Raw genomic sequence first — 14,919 nt, forward strand, 5'->3', positions numbered from 1 at the left:
TTTTTGTGTCATCTGCGAACTTACCGATCATACATCCTACATTCACATCTAAATCATTAATGTACACTACAAACAGCAAGGGACCCAGCGCCGTACCCTGCGGTACACCACTTGTCACAGGCTAAGTGCTGCCTCAAGGAGATCGCTTCCACTTCGAAAAATATTAAAAATAGAAAAAAAAAAATTCCCCAACATGTCCCTCTCATGTGACAATAGATTCATCACTCACTCACTGAAATAATGGGGTGACTTTTAAGCTCCAAAAATGGGTGGTTTGGGGTGAGCTATAAACATTCTTTAAATCTCAAACTTGACCCCGATCCACCCCAATCTTCCAGGTTTAATGGAGTCAGCCAATCCACTCCTGATAAGGGCACTGACATTTTGAATATTATAATAAGCTGAGAGTCACACATTACTACTACTTATAGGATTCGTGCTGGTTGGCTGGGATACTAGAGCATTAAGGGAGGCGAAGATAGATTTGGGAAAAAGCAAGTGCCATACAACATTTCTTGTGGGCAAGGGGTATGACTAACCCCACTACCACTCCCTCCCCAACAGCAACTCCCCCCCCCAACCAAGCCCCCAACTCCTAGGGTGGCATTTAATGTAGGTGATGGGGGGGTGGGTCTCACCTGCTGGCTAGAGAGTCAGCGAGAGTTCCACCTCACTTATTTTAGGGACCCAAGGTATGATTGCTAAATTTGTTGATGACACAAAGATAGGTAGGAAAGTAAGTTGTGAAGAGGACATAAGGAGGCTACAAAAAGATATAGATAGGTTAAGTGAGTGGGCAAAGATCTGGCAAATGGAGTATAATGTGGGAAAATGTGAAATTGTCCACTTTGGCTGGAAGAATAAAAAAACTATAAAATTATCTAAATGGTGAGAGGTTTCATGAAAAATGCAAAGTCTGCCTGGTTGGGTCGCCTGTCCGCCAACTATAAGGTTGGACGGACCACGAAAAATCAGGGACATTTGCACCTTTAATTACTTTAATTGACCTCTTAATTGTTGGCGGGCGCACTTCCGACTCTTGCGTGTGCCCACCGACCGAAATATTGCGCGAACATGTGATGACGTTTGGACACTCGCCCAACGTCATCTTGCGCGATTTCATGTCCGATCGGGTCAGGCATGCTTCCATCTGCCAAGCTAAAAATTCTGCCCTTGATCTACTTGGCCCACCTCAATCCCGAGAACCAGCGCTAGCAGTGCCTCCTTTCTCATTGGACTGAAAACATACTGCTGTAGAAAATTCTCCTGAACACACTCTAGGATCTCTTGCCCCTCTCACCCCTTTACACTACTACTATCCCAGTCTATATTCAGATAATTTAAAATCTCCCGTTATAACTACTCCATAATTCTTGCACCTCTCTAATTTCCTTGCAAATTTGTTCCTCTGGTTGGTGGTCAATAGTCAGCACCAAGCAATGTAATAGCATTTTTTTTGTTCCTTAGCTCTAGCCAGACAGATTCTGTCCTTGACTCCTGGGGCTTGGGAGTGGTTGGTGGTGGGGATGGGAGGGAGCGGGGGTGATGGTGGTATTGTGGTAATGTCACTGCATTAGTAATCCAGAGGCCCAGGCTAATGCTCTGGGGACCTGGCTTCAAATTCCACCATCTCTTGCACTCTCTTCTGCTTCTTTTCTCCCCACTGTGCCCTCCCCTCTCCTGCTGACCTTGCAGTGACTCTCTCATTCTCTCCGCCACTCCTTTTAACCCATTTTATTTTACAGATATGTCATTATGGTCACATGTTAACATCATTGATGTCTCCATCCAATTTGTTCTATTTGGTATTCTTGAACTGACCTTTACATCTATTGCAAATACATCTTGCAATTAACACAGCAAAGTCCAAAAAAAAGCTAGATTCTGATCACAACCCACCAATAAAAGGCTAATGTTTCAAAATTCATAGAATAGCCACAACATGAACCTTCCTGTGAAGGATAGTGGTTACAGCTAAATATTTAGGGAGAATTACAGCATAACAAGCTTACTTCCCTTATAATATAAAGACAGGAGCTTATAATGAAATCTTTACTGGAAGTGCTTTCTGGTGTAAGATCTTAAATATTAAATTCACAAGGTCAAACTTGAAAGAAAACATCTATATTCTCAAATTCATTTTGGAAAACATAATATTTCTCAACCTTTGTCACAATGCATTTGCAGAATGAAACGACATAGAAAAGTAGATTTTCCAAATCTGCATCTCCCATCACTTCCTTACACCCAAAAATCATCTGGATGTACCAGCACTAGTCAAGGACTCAGAAACCATTTTTGTCACTGCTATTTGCCACTGTTCCATCCCAGTTTAACACACAATACCAGCTCTAGAGTTACAATTCAACTTTAAATGTGAAATTGCATGTGCTATATTTTAAATCTTTCTTTTATAGGATTTACCAGTCATAAACAGAGCCCAGATAATGGCCGATTCCTTCAATCTTGCAAGGTAAGTTACTGATAACTTTGATGTAAGGGACTACTTGTGTGCCAAACAGCATAAGCAGCAAGAGATAGACAGAGCTAAGCGATCCCACAACCAAACGATCAGATCTTAAGCTCTGCAGTCCTGCCACATTCAGTCGTGAATGGTGGTGGACAATTAAACAACTTGTTGGAGGAGGACACTCCATGAATATCCCCATCTCAATGATGGGGGAAACCCAGCACATCAGTGAAACAGACAAGGCTGAAGCAGTTGCAACAATCTTCAGCCAGAAGTGCCAAGTGGATGATCCATCTCGGCCTTCTCCAGAGACTCCCAGCATCACAGATGCCAATCTTCAGCCAATTCAATTCACTCCACGTGATATCAAGAAACAGTTGAAGGCACTGGATACTGCAAAGGCTATGGGCCCTGACAATATTCCAGCAATAGTGCTGAAGACTTGTGCTCCAGAACTTCTCGCACCCCTATCCAAGCTGTTCCAGTATATCTACAACACTGGTATCTACCGAGCATTGTGGAAAATTGCCCAGATATGTCCTGTACACAAAAAGCAGGACAAATCCAACCTGGCCAATTGCTGTCCCATCAGTCTCCTATCGATCATCAGTAAAGTGATGGAAGGGGTCATCAACAGTGCTATCAAGCGGCACTTGCTTAGCAATAACCTGCTCACTGTCGCTCTGTCTGGGTTCCGCCAGGGTCACTCAGCTCCTGACCTCATTACAGCCTTGGTTCAAACATGGAAAAAAGAGCTGAACCCCAGAGGTGAGGTTAGAGTGACTGCCCTTGACATCAATGGAATCAGGGGGGAAATTCTCCACTGGTTGGAGTCATACCTAGCACAAAGGAAGATGGTTGTGGTTGTTGGAGGTCAATCATCTCAGTTCCAGGACATCACTGCAGGAGTTCCTCAGGGTAGTGTCCTCGGCCCAACCATCTTCAGCTGCTTCATCAATGACCTTCCTTCCATCATAAGGTCAGAAGTGGGGATGTTTGCTGATGATTGCACAATGTTCAGCACCATTTGTGATTCCTCAGATAGTGAAGCAGTCCATGTCCAAATGCAGCAAGACCTGGACAATATTCAATGGCACTACCATCACTGAATCCCCCACTATCAACAGCCTGTGCGTTACCATTGACCAGAAGCTGAACTGGACTAGCCATATAAATACTGTGGCTACAAGAGCAGGTCCGAGGCTAGGAATCCTGTGGTGAGTAACTCACCTCCTGACTCCCCAAAGCCTGTGCACCATCTACAAGGCACAAGTCAGGAGTGTGATGGAATACTCCCCACTTGCCTGGATGAGTGAAGCTCCAACAACACTCAAGAAGCTTGACACCATCCAGGACAAAGCAGCCCACTTGATTGGCACCACATCCACAAATGTTCACTCCTTCCACCACCAACACACAGTAGCAGCAGTGTGCACCATCTACAAGATGCACTGTAGAAACTCACCAAGGCTCCTTAGACAGCACTTTCCAACCCATGACCACTACCATCTAGAAGGACAAGGGTAGCAGACACATGGGAACACCACCACCGAGAAGTTCCCTCCAAGTCACTCACCATCCTGACTCTGTTCCCTCACTGTCGCTGGGTCAATATCCTGGAACTCCCTCCCTAACAGCACTGTGGGTGTACCTACACCACATGGACTGCAGCGGTTCAAGAAGGCAGCTCACCACCACCTTCTCCGGAATGGGCAATAAATGCTGCCCTAGACACCGACACTCACATCCTGTGAAAAGAATAAAAATAAAGAATGGGCCTCTTTATTGGTTATTTATTTTATTGATTACCCTTTTCCCCTCTTTCCTTATGATTCTGTGAAACATCTTGAATGTTTAATGTATGCAAGTTTTTTTTGTAAAATGATCAACAGGAAGAGACCCATTGGCCTTCCCCACAGTGTCCCGGTGAAAGGTCAGCTTGTTTATCAGAGGGTATGCTTTTGTTTTGAATATTTTGCCTTGTTTTACAAGTAACTCCACTGGAGGTCAATTCCGTATAATTACTCCAGCAGCGATACAGTGAAAAGAATTAGAGTTAACAGCAAATTGTTTTTCAAAGGCCTTTGCTCCTCATTCAATGGACAAATGTTTTTTGTCCCTGACAGAGCCAAGTATCGTACCACCGTAAAGGCACTGGAAACAACAAAGTACCTGGTCAAAGAGTTGGAATATATTCCCTGGGAGGCAGCTCTGGAAAACTTGGCTTACTTTAAGCTCATGTTTGACCGTAATGAGGTGTTTGGACCCATGAAGGTAAGGAATATTCTGGAAAAGTAATTTATAGATGTTTTGAATTCTGTCAGTAATTGTGAGCTTTTGTCATTGGAATCTCTTTGAACAATTGCCCCTTTACCATTTGTATGAAATGGATTTATCATCACTGCAATGGAATACATTGCAGAAAAATGTGAATGTAACGAATTAAAGGAGGGGTGTGTCCCATCACTTTGCTGATGGTTGAGAATAGATTGATGGGCTGTAATTGGCCAAATTGGATTTTTGTGGACAGGACATACCGGGATAACTTTCCACTTTTTCCAAGTGGATGCCAGTGTTGTACTGGAACAGTTTGGCTAGGGGCATGGCTAGTTTTAGTACAACAGTTCAAATGTTGTTGGGGCCCATAGCCTTTGCAGTATCCAGCGCCTTCAGCCGTTTCTTGAAAATAGTGAGTGAATTCACTTGGCTGAGGACTGGTATCTGCGATGTTGCAGGTTGAGATGGATCACCATTAGGCACTTCTGGCTAAAGATGGTTGCAGCCTTATCCTTTGTACTGACAAGCTGGGCTCTCCCATCATTCAGGATGGGGATGTTTATGGAATGTCCTGCTTTTGTTGTTCAATCATCCACCGCCATTCACAACTGAATGTGATAAGATTACTGAGCTTTGATCTGATAGTTGATAGTGTGATTGCTTAGCTCTGTCTATTACTCGCTGCTTCTGCTGTTTGGCATGCAAAGTAGTCCTCTGTTGTAGCTTCATCAGGTTGACACCTCATTTTCTGGTATGCCTGGTGCTACTCCTGGCATGCCCTCCTGCACTCCCCATTGAACCAGGGTTGATCCCCTAGCTTGATGGTAATGGTAGAATGAGGGATATACTGCGCCATGAGGTTACAGATTCTGGTTGAATATAGTTCTGTTGCTGTTGATGGCCCAGAGTTCCTCATGGATGCCCAGTTTAGAGCTACTAAGATCTGTTCTGTATCTATCCTATTTATCACAGCAGTAGCGCCACAAAACAGATCGGAAAGAATCATGTGAAGACAGGACTTTGTCACCACAAGGACTGTTGTGGTCTTCAATTCCAGAAATGCTGTCGTTGACAGATACATTTACAACAGATAAATTAGCGAGGACAAGTGTTATTCTCCGCAGGCCCAGTCTGACAACCACATCCTTCAGAACTTAACCAGCTCAGTCAGTCGTGGTGCTACTGAGACACTCTTGATGATGGACATTCAAGTCCACCAGGCAAGAGTACGTTCTGTGCCCTTGCCACCTTCAGTGCTTCTTCCAAGTGGTGTTCAGCATGGAGGAGTTATGATTCATCAGCTGGGGGTGTCATGACTCACTGGGGATAGTGCGCTGTAATATCAGCCCCACTGTCCCCCGAGCCACGACAAATGTGAAAAGTTTGACCAAACCACCAGATTGCTCCAATTCTACCTGTTTACTTTAGATTAACAGAATATGAGCAACAGATTTGTGAACTTAATAAGTAAATAACTGTTTATTTAAATAATTGTCTTTAACCAGTGGCAAAAGAAAGAAATATGAACTGCTAATTTCTAACACTATAACTTAAACTCTACCCCCTTCTTAAATCCCTATACACACACACACAAACACACACACATACACATACACACACACACACGACACACACGACACATAAAATCATGGATTTTAAGGGTGGGATAAAACAGTTCAATAACACCAATTCCGGAGTACAGGATTCATTGGGTTGATTTTGATTGATGTCTTCCAAATTCCTTTGAGTTCTTGTTGATGACACGAGGTGGTCTTCCAGCACTTTCAGTATTTAGTTCAATGGTTGGGCACTTGCCTTTCAATGTCTCTAACAGTGATTTTCCCCTTTGCCTCGTGACAGGGGTTTTCAGAGAGAGAGAGCAGGTTACAGAGATATGAGAAGAAAAGCCAGCTAGCTATTATTGTGGAATTACTGGAATCTTCCACATACCGGAGAAAGAAATTTTGGGTCTTGTCCCTTTCAGGCTAGGAGCTATTCAACTGAATTCCCCTTACACAAAACCTGGTCACCTGGTTAGGAGCCAATTAAAATGCTGTTGTCAGGCAGCTCCCTTGCTCCTAGTACCCCTTTCTGGTACCATCCTGTCTTTCATGGCACACTCTGTTCCAGGACTGCAACAATGGTATATATCTCTCATCCTGTCCCAGAGGGCATGTCTCTCAAACTGCAGCCATTGTACTTTTAATCCACAGTTCAACAGAAAATAAAAATATATGTTCCTTACAACAGTCCAACAGAAATAAAAAGATATGTTCCTTACATGGGGGCGGGGTGGATAGGTGGGTAGGTGGGTGATGGTAGGTGGTAATCAGTAGGAGGTTTCCTTGCTCATGTTTGATCTGATGCCTTGAGATTTCATGGGGTCCCGATTCAATGTTGAAAATTCTCAGGACAACTCCCACCCAACTGTATGCCACTGTACCACCACCTCTAGTGGGTCTGTGCTTCTGGTGGGACAGGACATACTCAGGGATGGTGATGACATTTGAGATGTTGGCTGTGAGCTGTGATCATGTGAGTATGACCGTGTCAGGCTGTTTGACTTTTTTTTATTCATTCACGGGATGTGGGCTTCGCTGGCTGGGCCAGCATTTATTGCTGATCCCTAATTGTTCTTGAGAATGTGATGGTGAGCTGCCTTCTTGAACCGCTGCAGTCCATGTGGTGTAGGTATACCCACAGAGCTGTTGGGAAGGGAGTTCCTGGATTTTAACTCAGCGACAGTGAAGGAACGGCGATATATTTCCAAGTCAGGATAGTGAGTGGCTTGGAGGGGAACTTCCAGGTGGTGGTGTTTTCATTTATCTGCTACCCTTGTCATTCCAGATGGTAGTGATCATGGGTTTGGAAGGTGTTCTCTAAGGAGCCTTGGTGAATTCCTGCAGTGGATCTTGTAGATGGTACACACTGCTGCTACTGTGCGTTGGTGATGGAGGGAGTGAATGTTTGTAGATTTGGCGCCAATCAAGTGGACTGCTTTGTCCTGGATGGTGTCGAGCTTCTATAGTGGGAGCTGCACTCATCCAGGCAAGAGGGGAATATTCCATCAGACTCCTGACTTGTCCCTTGTAGATGGTGGACAGGTTTTGGAGATTCAGGTGTTTTACTTGCCACAGGATTCCTAGCCTCTGACCTGCTCTTGTAGCCACAATATTTATAAGGCTAGTCCAGTTCAGTTTCTGGTCAATGATAACCCCCAGGATGTTGATAGTGGGGAATTCAGGGATGGTAATGCTATTGAATGTCAAGGAGCGATGGTTAGATTCTCTCTTGTTGGAGTTGGTCATTGCCTGACACTTGTGTGGCACGAATGTTACTTGCCACTTGTCAGCCCAAGCCTGGATTTTGTTCAGGTCTTGCTGTGTTTGGACAGGGACTGCTTCAGTATCTGAGGAATCACAAATGGTGCTGAACATTGTGCAATCATCAGCAAACATCCCCACTTCTGACCTTATGATGGAAGGAAGGTCATTGATGAAGCAGCTGAAGATGGTTGGGCTGAGGACACTACTCTGAGGAACTCCTGCAGTGATGTCCTGGAGCTGAGATGACTGACCTCCAACAACCACAACCATCTTCCTTTGTGCTAGGTATGACTCCAACCAGCGGAGAGTTTTCCCCTTGATTCTCATTGACTCCAGTTTTGCTAGGGCTTCTTGATGCCACATTCAGTCAAATGTGGCCTTGATGTCAAGGGCAGTCATTCTCACCTCACCTCAGGAGTTCAGCTCTTTTGTGCATGTTTGAATCAAGGCTGTAATGAGGTCAGGAGTCGAGTGGCCCTGGCGGAACCCAAACTGGGCATCAGTGAGCAGGCTATTGCTAAGCAAGTGCCACTTGGTAGCACTGTTGATGACCTCTTCTATTGCTTTACTGATGATCAAGATTTGACTGATGGGACGTTAATTGGCCGGGTTGGATTTATCCTGCTTTTTGTGTACAGGCCACACCTGGGCGATTTTCCACATAGCCGGGTAGATGCCAGTGTTGTAGCTGTACTAGAGCAGCTTGCTGGGTGTGGCAGGTCTGGAGCACAAGTCTTCAGTACTATTAAATACTATTGTCTAGTGTCTGTGGACATCTTGACTAATAGTAGCACATGTCCCCAGATGTTAGAGTGGAGGATTTTGCAGGGTTTATGGGGCTGGATGTGCCTTCAACCTTCCCAGTGCCTAGGTCAATACTGGCTCAATACCTTCCAGTTTTATTCGGCCCATTGACCCAATGCCAGCTCTCTGCAAGAGCAAGGCCACTAATCCTACTCCTTTGTCTTTTCCCCTTAGCCTTGGATGTTTTTCTCCACTTTACATTACATTAAAGAGGCAGCTCCAAAACATAACAATTTTATAAACTTCATATTTGTAGCAATTGGGCTTCAACTTTGCTGATAAGCCTGTTTTGTGGCACTTTATCAAATGCCTTTTGGAAATTCCTCTACACAACATCATTATCCTCATTGAAAGACTTGTTCATCACTGTCATTATTTGGGAGACTTTTGTACAGGTTATCGAGATGCTTCTGGTGCAAGGTAAGTTATAATGGACTTTTTATTTGTTTGTTTGTGGGATTTGGGTGTTGCTGACAAAGTTAGTATTGATAGTCCATCGTTAATTATCCTCAAGAAGTTGGTGGTGATTCACCATCTTGAACTGCTGCAGTCTGTGTGCTACATTTATCTGAGGCATTACATTTGGTGTATCTGTGGAAGTAGCTGCCATTCGTTATGTTTGTGTATATTTTATGACTAACACTTTGTTATTGTGTGACTAATAGGGCTACATGAGGCAACAGGTGGAACATTTGTACAATCATTTCAAAACGGAGACTAAGAACTGGACATATTTTGCCGACAGTCTCATGGACCAGTGAGTATCACTTTCAGTAATTACCAAATGACCTCGACATATAGAAAGGGTCAGGATTCATTTATCCTGCAGGTACCTATAGACATTCCAAAGTCACAATGCCCTCAGCAAACATATCAGGCAGTTCAGCACAACCCTTCATCTCAGCAAGTGGGATAAGGAACCATTGAATGTTGGGGGAGAGGAATGTGTGATAGTGGCGATATATCCCGTGCATATTAACTGTCTCACTGACCTCTTCATTTACACTATTCTGATCATGGATAGTATGACTCAAGCTCAAGTGTCCTGTGTTACTCTAGCTTGTATGGAGACTCTCACTCCTTCACTCACTCGCTCAAGTCATTAGAACATTTCCAGTTTGTTTGGCGCTGGTGGGGTGGATGATTGGCCTAGACTGTCTGCCCCTCCTCTCTCCAGACTGTCTGCCCCTCCTCTCTCCAGACTGTCTGCCCCTGTTGGCATTTATTTCGAGAGGACTAGAATATAAAAGCAGGGATGTGCTGCTGAGGCTTTATAAGGCTCTGGTCAGACCACATTTAGAATATTGTGAGCAATTTTGGGCCCCGTATCTCAGGAAGGATGTGCTGGCCTTGGAGAGGGTCCAGAGGAGGTTCACGAGAATGATCCCAGGAATGAAAGGCTTAACATATGAGGAACGTTTGAGGACTCTGGGTCTATACTCGATGGAGTTTAGAAGGATGAGGGGGGATCTGATTGAAACTTACAGAATACTGAAAGGCCTGGCTAGAGTGGACGTGGGGAAGATGTTTCCATTAGTAGGAGAGACTAGGACCCGAGGGCACAGCCTCAGAGTAAAGGGAAGACCTTTTAGAACAGAGATGAGGAGAAACATCTTTAGCCAGAGAGTGGTGAATCTATGGAATTAATTGCCACAGAAGGCTGTGGAGGCCAGGTCATTGAGTGTATTTAAGACCGAGATAGATAGGTTAATGATTGGCAAGGAGATCAAAGGTTACGAGGAGAAGGCGGGAGAATGGGGTTGAGAAACTTATCAGCCATGATTGAATGGCGGAGCAGACTCGATGGGCCGAATGGCCTAATTTCTGCTCCTATGTCTTATGGTCTTATGGTCTCTCCAGACTGTCTGCCCCTCCTCTCTCCAGACTGTCTGCCCCTCCTCTCTCCAGACTGTCTGCCCCTCCTCTCTCCAGACTGTCTGCCCCTCCTCTCTCCAGACTGTCTGCCCCTCCTCTCTCCAGACTGTCTGCCCCTCCTCTCTCCAGACTGTCTGCCCCTCCTCTCTCCAGACTGTCTGCCCCTCCTCTCTCCAGACTGTCTGCCCCTCCTCTCTCCAGACTGTCTGCCCCTCCTCTCTCCAGACTGTCTGCCCCTCCTCTCTCCAGACTGTCTGCCCCTCCTCTCTCCAGACTGTCTGCCCCTCCTCTCTCCAGACTGTCTGCCCCTCCTCTCTCCAGTCTGTCTGCCCCTCCTCTCTCCACACTGTCTGCCCCTCCTCTCTCCACACTGTCTGCCCCTCCTCTCTCCACACTGTCTGCCCCTCCTCTCTCCACACTGTCTGCCCCTCCTCTCTCCAGTCTGTCTGCCCCTCCTCTCTCCAGTCTGTCTGCCCCTCCTCTCTCCACACTGTCTGCCCCTCCTCTCTCCACACTGTCTGCCCCTCCTCTCTCCACACTGTCTGCCCCTCCTCTCTCCAGACTGTCTGCCCCTCCTCTCTCCACACTGTCTGCCCCTCCTCTCTCCACACTGTCTGCCCCTCCTCTCTCCACACTGTCTGCCCCTCCTCTCTCCACACTGTCTGCCTTTCCTTGCTATTTCTGCCTGCTCATCCTCTCTCCGGACTGCCTGTCCCTCCTTGCTCCAGTTTGTCTGTCCCTCCTCTCTCCAGACTGTCTCTCCCTCCCCTCTCCAGATTGCCTGCCTCTCCCCTCTCCAGACGGTCTGCCCCTCTGCTCTCCAGGCTGCCTGTCCCTCCTCACTCCAGATTCTATGTCCCTCCTTGCTCCAGACTGCCTGCCTAACTTTCTTTACCCTTATACAGTCCAACATTACCCACATTGGCCACAGTTCACAGACCTGATGAGATTTCACGTCAGCCTGTTCTCCTCTCACTGTTTAGGGTTAGCGTTAGGGTCAGGATGATGGTTAGGGTTAGGGGTATGGTTAGGGTCAGGGTTAGGGGTACGGTTAGGGTCAGAATGAGGGTTAGGGTTAGGGTCAGGATGAGGGTAAGAGTTAGGGTTAGGACTTCCACCTTTGTAAAAGTTAAGGACCTAAAATTTTGTTCACACTCGACCTTTCCAGAGGTCTTTCCATCATCTGCACGTGGTTTCAGGTAGGATCAGATTTCTGATCTACAATATCTTCTGGTTCTGGTTATATAAGCTCAATAAATTGTGATTATGAATTTCATTGCTTGTATTTATAAAGGATTAAAGGAAGTTAAATGAGGTTTTTTATTTCAAATAATTAATTCATCAATAGACACTCAAGAACTTTATTTAATCTCAGCATGACTCCTGAGATCTGCCTGTGGTGGATATTGGGTGAGAATCTGAGGATTGTATCAAATTGAAAGAAATACTGTACAAATCTGCAAAGATTAGCAGTAGGTCAGAAGATTGATCAGATTTTAAGAACCAGCAAAGAATGACTAAAAAAAAAAATCAGAGAGAAAGCAGAGTATGAAAGAAAGCTAGCTAATAATATAAAAACAGATAGTAAGAGCTCCTACAAGTATTTAAATAGGAAAAGAATAACTGAAGCTAGTGTTGTTACTCTAGAGAGTGAGAATGGGGAATTGATAATGGAAAAGAAGAAAATGGCAGAGGTGTTGAACAGGTATTTTGTGTCTGTCTTCACTGTAGAAGACTTAGAGAACTTCCCAAAGATACTTCAAAATCAAGAGATGAATGGGAGGGAGAAACTTTAAACAATCACCTCAACCAGGGAAAGGGGACTGAGAAACAATTAGACCTAAAGGCTGACAAATTCTCAAGACCAGATGACTTGCATCCCAGGTTCTTAAAAGAAATGGCTGCAGAGTTAGTAGCTGCATTGATTATAATCTTCCAAAACTCCTTAGATTCTGGAAAAGTTCCAGTGGATTGGAAAATAGCAAATGGTAACACCTTTATTCAAGAAAGGAGGGAGACAGAAAGCAGGAAGCTACAGGCCAGTTAGCTTAACATCTGTATTGGGAAAATGCTAAAATCCATTATTAAGGAGGTTATAGAAGAATACTTAGAAAATCATAACGTGGTCAGTCAGAGTCAATATGGGTTTGTGAAAAGGAAATCAGGTGTAACTAATTTATTAGAGTTTTGTGAGAAAGTAACAAGCAAGGTGGATAAAGGGGACCTGTTGATGTGGTGTACTTGGATTTACAGAAGGCATTTAATAAGGTGTCATCAAAGGTTACTACATAAGATAAGAGTACACAGTATGAGGGTAACGTATTAGCATGGAGGCAGGGAGTAGGGATAAATGGGTCTTTTTTGGGTTGGCAAGATGTAATGAGTGGAGTGCCACAACAGTGCTGGGGCTTTAACTATTTACAATCTACATCAATGACACAAAGATAGGTAGGAAAGTAAGTTGTGAAGCGGATATAAGGAGGCTGCAAAAGATATAGGTAGGTTAATTGAGTGGGCAAAGATCTGGCAAATGGAGTATAATGTGGGAAAATGTGAAATTGTCCATTTTGCAAATTATCTAAATGGTGAGAGAATGCCGCACTCTGAGAAGCAGAGGGATCTGGGTGTCCTAGTGCATGGATCACAAAAGGTTACTATGCAGGTGCAGCAAATAATTAGGAAAGCTAATAGAATGTTATCGTTTATTGTGAGGGGAATTAAATACAAAAGTAGGGAGGTTATACAGGGCACAGTAAGACTATATCTGGAGTACTGTGTCCAGTATTGGTCTCCTTACTTAAGGAAGGATCTAAATTCATTGGAAACAGTTCAGAGAAGGTTTACCAGACTAATACCAGGAATGGGTGGGTTGTCTTATGAGGAAAGGTTGGACAGGTTTGTGTCCACTGGAATTTAGAAGAGTAAGAGGTGACTTGATTGAAACATATAGGATCCTGAGGGGTCTTGACAGGGTGGATGTGGAGAGGATGTTTCCTCTTGTGGGAGAATCTAGAACTAGGGGTCACTGTTTAAAAATAAGGGGTTGTCCATTTAAGACAAATGAGGAGAAATATTTTTCTGAGGGCTGTGAGTCTTTGGAACTCTCTTCCTCAAAGGGCTGTGGAAGCAGAGTCTTTGAATATTTTTAAGGCAGAGCTAAATAGGTTCTTGGTAAGCAAGGGGGTGAAAGGTTATCGCGGGTAGGCAGGAATGTGGGGTTGAGGTTACATTCAGATCAGCCATGAACTTATTGAATGGCGGAGCAGCCTCGAGGGGCCGAGTGGCCTATCCTGCTCCTAATTCATATGTTCAATAACTTGGATGAAGGAACCAAATGTATGGTAGCTAAATTTGCCAATGACATCAAGATAGTTAGGGTAGCAAGTTGTCAAGAGGAGGTAGAGAGTCCGCGGATGGATATTGACAGGTTAAGTGAGTGGGCAAAAATTTGGCAGATGGAGTACAAAGTGAGTAAATGTGAATTTGTCCACCTTACCAGGAAGAATAGAAAAGCAGTATACTATTTAAATGGAGAGAAATTGCAGAACTTGGTGGTACAGAGGGATCTGGGGGTCCTGGTACATGAATCACAAAAAGTTAGTATGCAAGTACAGCAAGTGATGAGGAAGGCAAATGGAATGTTGTTGTTTATTGCAAGGGGAATGAAATATAAAAGTAGGGTTGTTTTACTGCAGCTGTACAGGGCCTTGGTGAGACCACATCTGAAATACTGTGCACAGTTTTGGTCTCCTTATTTGAAAAAATATATATAATTACGTTAGAAGCAGTTCAGAGAAGGTTCACTCGACTAATTACTGGGGTGAATAGGGTTACTTTATGAAGAAAGATTGAACAGGTTGGGCCTATAGAAGAATGAGTAAGGGAAAAGATATGTTCCTGAGGGTGCTTGATAGGGTAGAAACCTGGAGGATGTTTCCTCTTGTGGGAAAGGCTAGAACCAGGGGACACAGTTTAAGAATAGGAGGTCTCCGTTTTAAGACGGAGATGAGAATTTTTTCACTGAGGGCTATTGGATGGTGGAATTCTCTTCCCCAGAAAGCAGTGGAAGCTGGGTTATTGAACTTATGCAAGGCTGAGTTAGACAGATTTTTCTTAGACAAGGGCTATGGGGGGCAGACAGGAAAGTTGAGTTGAGACCACAATCAG

General features: G+C 44.5%; 1 protein-coding gene across 1 annotated transcript in view; it reads left to right on the plus strand.

Annotated features, from left to right (window-relative positions):
• Positions 1–14,919, plus strand: part of LOC144668328 (aminopeptidase N-like) — a 71,339-nt gene that overhangs the window by 46,885 nt on the left and 9,535 nt on the right. Inside the window, exons 13-15 of the mRNA XM_078530215.1 lie at positions 2,418–2,473; positions 4,597–4,744; positions 9,543–9,634. Coding sequence (XP_078386341.1) covers positions 2,418–2,473; positions 4,597–4,744; positions 9,543–9,634 — 296 coding nt within the window. The remainder of the gene's footprint in view (positions 1–2,417; positions 2,474–4,596; positions 4,745–9,542; positions 9,635–14,919) is intronic.

Source organism: Cetorhinus maximus, chromosome 26, assembly GCF_964194155.1.
Source record: "Cetorhinus maximus chromosome 26, sCetMax3.hap1.1, whole genome shotgun sequence".
Classification (NCBI taxonomy): domain Eukaryota; kingdom Metazoa; phylum Chordata; class Chondrichthyes; order Lamniformes; family Cetorhinidae; genus Cetorhinus; species Cetorhinus maximus.